Source organism: Pteropus alecto, unplaced genomic scaffold (genome assembly GCF_000325575.1).
Source record: "Pteropus alecto unplaced genomic scaffold, ASM32557v1 scaffold17, whole genome shotgun sequence".
NCBI lineage: Eukaryota > Metazoa > Chordata > Mammalia > Chiroptera > Pteropodidae > Pteropus > Pteropus alecto.
The window spans coordinates 2,374,732-2,385,007 of record NW_006440645.1 but is presented as its reverse complement, the minus strand read 5'-3'; the positions used below and the strand labels follow the sequence as shown (position 1 = coordinate 2,385,007).

The window sequence follows — 10,276 nt, the reverse complement described above, 5'->3', positions numbered from 1 at the left end:
CCTCTGCACCCTGCAGCCCAAACTTTAAACGGTCGCCATGGCTGAAGACATCTCTTAATCAAAGGGTAATAAGTATTGTATTAACACTATAGTTCAGATAACCAAGGTATATTTCCGTTAGGTGTATTGAAAATGGAAATAGTTAGAAAAGCCAGAATTCCCTTTAAAAGAGGTAATTAAGTAGGGGTAATTAAATTTCGGTTGTGACAGCTTCAGAACACCAGTACTTTTATCTTGTCCCTCTACAGTGGTCCAAATCATAAATGTTCTTTGTCATCAGTAACTGGTAGAAGGGTCAAGAGGATTTTCTAGAAAACCCTTGTTCTTTCTAAGACATGCTTTTTCAAAAGTGGATATTTAAAATATACTACATTCCAGTTTTAAAATACTTTTTCCCCCTCACACTAACTCCTTTCCTCAATAAATTTTGAGAACTTATTAAATTGTCTGTGTTATGAAAACAAAGGATTCTCTTTCCTCTTTTGTTTTTATTAGTCCCGCCGTTCTATTTCCAACATCTGGACCACATGGGAAGAAGACTGGACCACTACGAGAAGCCGGAGTTATCTCTAGGATCTTACGAATACGTTGCTACTTTGGATTACTGCAGAGTAAGTGTTCTCAGGACTTCAAGTGTTTATACGCTGATGCCAAATACATGTGAACAGCTTTCACATGTAAAGAACTGACTCTTGACTCACTAACAGAGCATTTTGGTGGGGCCATGGCAGGTATAGAAATGTCTAAGACACGGATCAAGCCTTCCAGGCCGTCAACATGACGGAAGAGCCAAACCACCCACTGCAGACATCATTTTTAAAAACGAAAAAGTAGTGCCAGAAATAGAAAGCAATAATTTAATTTTCATGTCTCTGCCACGTTGGAAGTTGCTGGTCGGTTCTTTAATGCCGCCTCTGCCATATTTTTTTGTCAGTCGTTCCAAGGCAAAAGCTCAGCCTCCATGGCCAGTGGCACCATCGCCGTGCTTCCGCCTCTCCCTTCTCCACTCTGGCTGTCTCTGCAACAGCTGAAAGCTCTCAAAGTCCCTGAGACTCCCTCAGCCCCCGGGCCCCTGGTTTCCTGTGCTTCAGGAGCCACGAGGCTCCCCCACTGCCGTAATCTAAAATAGGAGATTCTGAAATTTAAGTTGCCGTTGAGACTGTCAACTGTTGGGCCCCCGACTGCCACCTCAGCTGTCTCCGTTTGTACCAAACTCTTCCCCTACTGTGAACACATCTCCCTCGGAGGCTCCCCGCTTTTACATGAGGGACCCTCTTGTGCTCCGTGGGCCTCACCTGGCAGACTCTTGCTCTCTGACACCTGGCTGAGATTTTATTTTGTGTGAGTGTGTGCGCACGACTTTCTCTGGCTGCATTATGCTAGTTATTTATTAAATCTTCAGGTTTTTCGCCCCATAGAATTTGGTCCATGTGTCTGTTTTAGCAATTATCTCCATGGATTTTAAATCTTCTTATATGTTTTCCCTCCTCATAGATTTTGATATCTCTGGGGACAAGCACGTTGTCCTAGCTAGATTTATGGCATCTACCACAGTGTCTGGCACAGGGGAGGCAGGTGGTCAATGTGTGTGGAATGAAAGAATTTGTGAATGAGTGAATGAATGAATTCGTAGGTATGTGACTATTCCCAGGAATGTCTATTTCTCTTTTCCTGTGTGATAGTGATGGCGACATCATCACAGGTACCTTGCAGGGCTTTACAGTTCTTCAGTGATTTGAAGACATCTCTATGGGTATCAGCTCAGACTTCCGCTGATATTCGAAGTACCACGTGTACACTTGAAGCAGAGTCGTCATTGCCTTCCTTTGAATGCCTGCTAATGCCCAGTGTTCAGAAACTGATTCTGACCACAGAGTTCTTTTCTAGTCGTTTGCTGGGGGACCAGTCCAGGTATTCAGTATAAATTATAAAGGACATTTTTCCTAACCTGAGGTTTTTTCATTTGATTGAATTTTTTTTCAATTAACATAACTTTGCATTTATTTTAGTGCTTCGTGTGGTTTATTTTTACTACATTATAGAGAACTAGTTATTAAAGGTTAATGCTTTATTATTTTAAAACGTTATAACATTTGAACATAGTTTGGGAAACTTTTGGTACAGATGCTTTATTTCAGGCACAACACATACTCTAAAGTACTGATTACTTTGGGACAGTTTGTTCCTGACTGCTGCTGTCTGAAGAAGAATGATTAGGCAGAACATAAACATCCTAATTAAATGTAATAAAGCCATCATAACTGGTGATGGGAATTCATTCGCTCATCTTTACAACCGGAGCATAACTGTAAGCACGCTCTGGGTTCCGGATTCTCTGCCAGAAAGGCCACGTTATCTTGGTTTTATGCTTTTTTAGTAGAAACTTCAGCAAAGAGTCAGATCTATTTCTGGGAACAAAAGTCTCTGTGATCTGGACGTGTTTCAGATATCTAATTGATGGGAAAGCTCACCTAGCTGGCAGGGAACCAAAGAAAATGTCTACATTTTGAAGAGCTTTTTGTAAACTTTACCTTCCTTTTATTATTCCAAGCGAGATTCATGGTAAAAAAAAAAAAAATGCTATAAATATCTTCAAAATTACTTATAATTTACAGTGTAAATAAAATATAATAGTTGCCGTGGGGATTTAGATAAAGAAAAAGAGCTTATTTAATTTGTATGTGTATTTTTTAATACCCTACAAAGTTAAAAAGAATTACAAAATCACATTTTTCCCTGTTCTTTTAGTTTGTCCGAATAGCAACTTTAGATTTTAAAGTGGACATTTATCGAACATTTACTATGTGTGACACTCTGTGCTAAGTGCTTCTTATGTATTGTATCATTTAGCTGAACCCACATGGTGAGTGCCACCATTGCATGGGGAAACTGAGGCTTAGCGAGCTCAAGTCTCAGCCTCAGGGCGTACACAGGGAGAGCGATGCGGGGAGTAAGAACCGTGTCTGCGTGGCCGCAGGGCCCCGTCCTCCTCCAGTACCTGTGGGTCTGTAGACAGGCATTTAGAATCATCGAGTTCTCTGGAGAAGAAGACCCCAGCCTGTCACATGACTAAGAAGTTTTCACTTATAGGTTTCCAGAGTATATCTGCATATAAAGTATACCCGAAATGAAAAATCTCTTTTCAAAGCAGTCTTTTTTAAAACCATGAAAATGTAGTTTTTCCAGTTAATTTTAATTCACTTTGACATTTACTGGATGTCTGACATGTCCAAGACACTTGGCTACGTGCCGTGAGGGAGAACAAAATTAGCAAGATAATGAACCTGACCTTGAGATGCTTCCCATGTGGACGATGAAAAAGGTGTATGATCATGATATAAACCTGAATATAAATGCTGTAAATGCCTTGTAAGTAGAATAGTCATAGTGCCATGAAAACAACAGATAATAACTTAGGATTTGGAAGATCAAGGGGGATTCAGAGTGGTGACATTTGAGCCGGATAAACCCTGAGCAGAGTGTGGACGCCTGGGCACGGAGGGGGATGCCGAACGGTGAGCAGCAGCGCTTCGCCACGGTGTTTGCGACTTACTTGGCTTTCTGCAGTGTGAGGCGGGCGTGCCAGCGGAGGGACGTGGGCCTGGTACGTGGGCAGGGGGAGTCGAGACTGCATTCCCCCTTCCTCCCAACACGTTCAGGTTAGAAGGCTTTTCAAACCCTTTGCCAAACAAAACACTCTTCTGGCCAGGTTCTCGGCCCAGGCTCACTTGACTGTGACTTCTGGGCAGAAAACACTTTGAAATGGCAGACACTTAAATCGCTTGGAGGAATGTGTGCTGGGAAATAATGGGAGGTGAAGCTGGGACTTTGTTTTGAGACACGGACTCTCTTTTATCTTTCCCTGAGTTCGGCTCCTGTCTTTGCTCTCTGAGATTTTTATACATGTCTGAACTGAGTGTCACGGGGTCTGGCGTGCCAGCCGCTCAAGTGGTTGTGTTAATTCAGGAGGCCGTGAGCACAATAAACGGCAGGGGGAGCGGTGGCCGGTCATCCCTCCGCCCATCCTCACGTTGCTTCACCGCTCAGGTGCGGTGTTAAGCACTCTGTCTTGTGCTGTCCTCTGAGCTCAGCGCTGAGACTCGGTCGGTCAGGCTCCTGTCCCCAGAGGCGGTAGCGCCGTGACCTGCACTGTGCCTCACGCCGGTCACTCTGACAGCAGCCTTCATAACGAGAGGGGAGAGTGGGGGAGGGACGTATTAGAAGCTAGCGTGGTCGTCCAAGAAAGACAAAATGAGGGTGATAGAGCAGTTCCTCAAAGAAGTTTAAAAACAGAGTGACCATATGTCCCCTCCGTTCCGCTTCAGGGTGTATATCCCAGAGTCATCGAAAGCAGACACGTGCGCACCCACAGTCCTAGTAGCCTAGCGGTGGAGCAGCCAGGCATCCATCGAGGGGTGAATGGGTAAACAGAAGCGTTGATCTCTACTCAATGGAATATTATTCAGCCGTAAAAAGGAAGAGGATGCCGACACCCACCACAGCATGGATGAATGCTCAGGGCCAAGTGCAGAGTGAAATAAGCCAGTCATGTAACAGACAAATGCTGTGTGATCTACTCCTACGAAGCACCTAGAGCAGTCAGATTCACGGAGACGATTATAAAACTGTGGACTGGTAGTTGCCAGGGGCTGGAGAGAGGCAGGGCGGTAAGTTTTTATCAGTGGGGACAGCGTCAGTTTAGTAAGAGAACAAGAGTTACGGGGATGGGTGGTGGTGACCACTGCTCAGCAGGGTGAGTGCGTGTCATGCGCTGACCTGCACGCTTACGCATGGCGACGGTGCTAGGTGTTATGTGCGTTTTACCACCTGTGAAGATAATTTGGAGAGAGGGAATGGGGGTCCAGATTTGGGTACTGGAGCTAGAAGAGCCGCAGGGGGCTTCGCAGTGGACTGGCGCGGGTGTCAGGGTGATGGACGGCTCCATGGAGAGGATGCGATTTCAAGCCCAGACGATTTTAAAGGATCGTGTTTTCTGTAAGTTTCTTATGGAAAAGATCAGTTAGTGGGAGAAATGTCTTAACTTCTGACACGAGTGTGGGGTGCTGGCAGGACCCGCATGTGAAATGTGGAGATGTGCTTGGTTAATTGGGTGCTGGCCCGGAGCTCAGGCGAGACCGTAACGAGAGAACATTCGAGGGTTTGCCTGTGTAGAGGTGCCGGTTAAAGCTGAGTAAGTGGATGAGAGTCCCGTGATGGAGCTTGCGGAGGGCACACACAGTGGTAGGGCGCATTCGGCTCGGCCGCGAAGAGGTTTGCGTTTGGTAGAAATGGTCGCTGTTTTCTTCCGGTGTGAATCGGCGTGAGGCTGTGTCACGAATCAGGTGAGGCAGGAGTTAGGGGGGACTTGCAATGCGAACTGCTCACTTAGGCAGCAGTAGGGTTCCCTCATTTCCTTGTTGGTCAGTTTGGATGTGACAGAGAGTCGAAGTTTTCAGGTCGATGATTTTAAGTCCTGTAATTTTTTTTTTCTTATTTTAAATGAGGCACTTTTATTAGAAGAATGTTCTATCTGGCCTTGTAGTGGTTATAGAATGGATCAGTAAGACAATTGGGAGATATTATCATCAATTTTATAGTTATAACAACTAAAATGCAATTTTTAGAACATTTTTGTCATTTATTATAAATTTAAATTAAATTAGCCTTAATTTTTATCCTCGTGTGAGATGCTAAGGTGTCCACCTGTGGCTCTCTTCTCTAAATGTTTTGTAAGATCCAGCCGAAGAGCCACTTCCCACGAGCCACTTGAACACCAGCTGGTGAGGGGACCGACCGCCGGCTGCGGACACCGCGTAGCTGCCGCTGTGTGTTATAGCGCTTACGTTAAACACGTAGAGAAAAGACCAAGGATTCCGGTTTTTACCATGAATGTTAGAAATAGGAAAGTATTTATCCACATAGTACATTTTTAAAATCATACAATTACATTTTAGCGTGTAATTTTCTATCCTTAAAACTGAAAAAATCATATCTAGGAAGAGAATTGAAAGTAATGATGTCAGGTTAACGAGGTTTTACTGCAGGTTCAGAAACAAGCAGTACTTACCGTGTGCACTCTTTTTTGGTACATTTTGTCAGAGTTCCAAAACATGGCTTCCTCTGAGGTAGAGAGTTACAAGCAAGACCCCAGACCACGCCACCCTTGGGTGATGGAGGGGTAAGGCCTGTGGATCTTTACGGAAGTGCGTCTTCTCTGCCACGTGCCATAATGCCGTGTGGTCACTGGTGGGACCCAGGTCATGCCCTGGAAAATAAACAGCTTTTACCATTTCATAGCATCAGAGACCATGTTCTGGGAGATGATTCAGTTCCACAGACATTCTATCCCAGATGTGAAATGAGACCTCTGATGACCTTCAGGAGCTTGAGTGTTTTAATTTGATGTGAAATGCGCGTGCTCTGTGATTATGCTTACGCGGTTCATCTGCTTTCCTGTAGAAGAGTAAGCCTCCCAGCCCGCCCGCCTTCATCTTCATGATCGACGTCTCCTACAGCAACATCAAGAACGGGCTCGTGAAGCTCATATGCGAGGAGCTGAAGACCGTGCTGGACAAGCTGCCCAAGTAAGGGACTGCCGCTCTTTACCCTTCTGCTGTATTGCCGGGTTAACATATTGGCCAGAAAGAAGGTCCGAAATGATCCATTGTTATCTTTTGCTAATGAGGACATTGGGTCATTGTTTATACATCAAACAGCACCATTTTTATAGTCCTTAAAAAGTCAGAGTTATCTTTTGTACAAAGCACAAGAAACTGGTCAGAAATGGTGTGATGTAAACAACATTCAAAATACTTTATAAACTGTAAGGAGACCCCTGCAGTGCGGTAGGAGAGACTTGGGGGGGCGGTCTGTTGTTCATTTTCAAAAGCATTGGCTTTCCGGTGGAAGCTGGTAGATGCTGGGTGTTTAGCGGGTTCTTCGGAATGCCGGGGAATGGAACTGCTGTCACATGGCAGACACGCGGCTTTGTGGCCAGATCCCTCCCGCCCTCCCCCTCTACCGTGTGGCCCCCTGGCAGTTGGCCGCCTCGGAGGGCACAAGGGCACTGCTGTGGTCACCCCTGCGGGGCGGTGCAGACTGGTCGTTCAGGATGGGAGCTGGCATCTAGTCACGAGACTCGGGAGCGGGGAGACGGCCTCCCTTCATGAGAGGAAGGCATGCTTAAGAAAATGGCTAAGAAGCCAATGTCTGCCCGAGTCTCAACATCTGCCAGCCTCCCTGTCCCCCAAGCACAGCCTTCTTTGCTCTGGAAAGGGAAGCGTCATGGGGCGCATCGCCGGCCACCCGCGAGGCTCGCCGAGTGCTCGGCAGGGGGTGGACGAGTAACTCTGACATCCAGGACTAAGTTTGTTGACATCCGTGAAGCCGAAGTCATGCAACTGCAGAGGGTGGTTTGGAGAAGCAGTGGGGATGTTTAAAAACACTGAGGCGCTTTCCAACTGAATTCTAAGTGAGGAATGAGGTGAGAGCGAGTCGACGACGGGGCGTGGGCAGGGCGTCCGGTGACCGTTGGTGACCAGTTTCTGATGCCTCATTCTCAGTCAGGGAAACGAGACATGTGGACCTGCTGCCGAATGTGACGCATTTAACCCCAGACCTCTCTGCTTTCATTCTGAATCTGAACTTCCAGCTCGATGAGCGTGAAGGGAAAATTCTCCAGCCTTAGGGAATGGGTCTCTCTCTCCTTCTCCGCTTTCACACTGGTTCAGATTAGGCTCTTCTCCTAGTCCCTTCCCCAGCCCCTGTTCCTTTCAACACAGTGGTGACTTGGAGCTTGCAAGCTATTGATGTAAGTTACGAGTCACTTTTTCTTCGAGTGTCATAACTCTCACATGTCAGTGGAGCAGATGTGTGACTCTGGCAAAAGACAAGAGGCAAAAAAAAAAAAAGGGTGCTTGTGGTTATTCCCTGCCATTTGCAGGTAGCTCTCTCGAGAATTTCTATTCAAGCCAAAATACCTGTTTTCCCTTTCTTTACCTTTGAAAACAAATCTGTTTTTTTTCCCCTCCTCTGAAATTTATTTGGGGATATGTATAGCTTTATATTTTTATGGTAATATTGCCATCAATTTGACCTGCTTCTTAGAACAAAAGCAGGTAACATGCCCAAGAGTCTTTGTAAAGACTTTAAAATCTCGATTAATGTCGGAGGGTGCGTTCCTCTCTCGGCTCATCTGCCGGATGATCTTTACTCATTGGCTCATCTTTACTATTTACCTTCAAATTAACATCTTTGAAATCGCTAGGGTTCCAGGCTTTTCTGTCTGTCTTCTCTGGAACAGGAAAGGAAAGATTTGAAGTGTTATCCTGTTGTGCAGACCAGACTCTTGTTTTCTACCCCTGAAGGTTTGTATTCAGTGCTGCTGTAGCTAAAATGTTCAAAATGCTGGATTTTGGAACATTCTGGTTCATCTAGGTGCTAAGATCTCCACGTCACTGTCAGATTCATTCCATTAAAATAATAGGGGCAGATGTTAAGGGCATCGGTGACTGAAAGGCAGAAGAACAGAAACATTGTTTGGTATGATGTCCCTTGTGCTTTATAAAATTTATATGGAATTAATATGAAGGAGAGGCTGAGGTTTTGTTTTCTTCTGGCTATGATTTAACAAGGTAGTTACACTGCCAAAAAGGAGATCTTAAAGATTTCTGTTTCTTAAATTAAAAAATATGCATGTATGTTCCTGCGGAAATGTGTACTAATACTTTGCAGTAACGTGGGAAGTTCTGATTAGATGTTTTTAAACGCCGCTAATTTAGGTGATTCTCAGGATGCTCCTTTCCCATCCCTTGCAAAGTTCCAAATCCAGTGGGAAGAGCAATTCAGATTCTTGTCTGTCGTTTTCTTTTCTGCTTTTTGCCTTGGCGGACTCCAGATTAACTATTAAAAGAGAATAAATGCCCTTCACGATCCGCTGGATGTTTTTCACCTTACGTAATAACAGGTTTGCTGGGAAATGGGCCTCATCCTGTGGTGTGCTGGTCAGCTGGGTCCCAAATAAACAAGGGCTTGGATGGTTTGTTTGCTCATTCCTGTGGTGTAAACACTTCCAGCCGGGCTGATTTTAAACTGTCAAGGCGACATCACTAATCTGGACTCGGGAGGAGGTACATATAGTTTATCCATGCGGGCTCTCACTTGCCATCCAAATACAGTGTGTCACCGTCACAATAATCATCCTCAGCAGAACGCCTGGCTCCCCACATTGCCCAGACCCTGTGGGTCATTCCTTTATTGGTTCAGAGCTCAAGATTCATGACGCGCCAGCTGAAAGAGCCCAGTGAGAATGATTTGTGGGGTTCACAGAGGAGGAACCTTCTGGATGGTGGCATCAGAGGATGTTTCAGAGGAGGATGGGTCTGTGTTTGATGTCGAAGAGTAAAAGTCTAATAAACCGGGAGAGGAAGGGACGTGGACACAGCCCAGCGTGGTGGTCAGCTGTGTGAGTCACGGTGGTTAGGGTATTGATGGATGTGTGTAAGTCTTTGTACGTGTGGTTACAAACGATAAGGATTCCCGTTTGTGAAAGTTTTGCAAGAGTCCAGAATATAAACATTTACCAAGTGCTTTCGAAAGGGGTCGTGAGGCTCTATTTAAATGCCCACCCATTTGTCAAGGCCACAGTGAAAAACCAATATCCTCAGTTAGCAAAGGAAGTAGAGAAGGAATAAAAGTTTAGAGTCGACACTGTCAGCCTGTACTCGGCTGAAAGGTCAAGGACACTGGGGCCTCTGTGGCTTTCACGTAACCACTGAACACTATGTCGTAGCCGCCACCAGAGCTACCATGAGAATCCGTAATGAGTGTCCAGGTGTGTTATTTTGGGGAATATAGAGAGAGTCAGACACTTCAGTAACACGTAACCACTCCGAAGATACCCGGGATAGAGCTGAACGAGGACGCTCATGCCCTTACGCTCCTTTCAAGAAGATTCAGGCGCTTGTCCTGGAATTCCTCAAAAGAATGTTTACTTTTTGGTGCAGTTTTGGAGCTTTTATTGCTTTACTTGTCTTGCTGAGACCATCGCAGTGGTTACTTATTACATCGTCAATTCAGTTATGTGATTTATTTATATATTTACAGTATGCATGTAGCTGATCTATAGCTCTCAAAATCAGCCTGTTTTCTATGGGGATTCTCTAGAATGTGTACGAGAAGAACCACGCGGGAGGAGCCAGGCCTTTCTGGATGAGAAGAGCCGCCCTCTTTGTAATGAGTAGCCGTCCCTTGGCTTCTGGTAGTCCCTGCTCTTCCG

General features: G+C 45.4%; 1 protein-coding gene across 1 annotated transcript in view; it reads left to right on the top strand.

Moving 5' to 3' along the window:
- Positions 1-10,276, top strand: part of SEC24D (SEC24 homolog D, COPII coat complex component) — a 75,774-nt gene that overhangs the window by 37,770 nt on the left and 27,728 nt on the right. Inside the window, 2 exon segments of the mRNA XM_025050929.1 lie at positions 496-611; positions 6,460-6,584. Coding sequence (XP_024906697.1) covers positions 496-611; positions 6,460-6,584 — 241 coding nt within the window.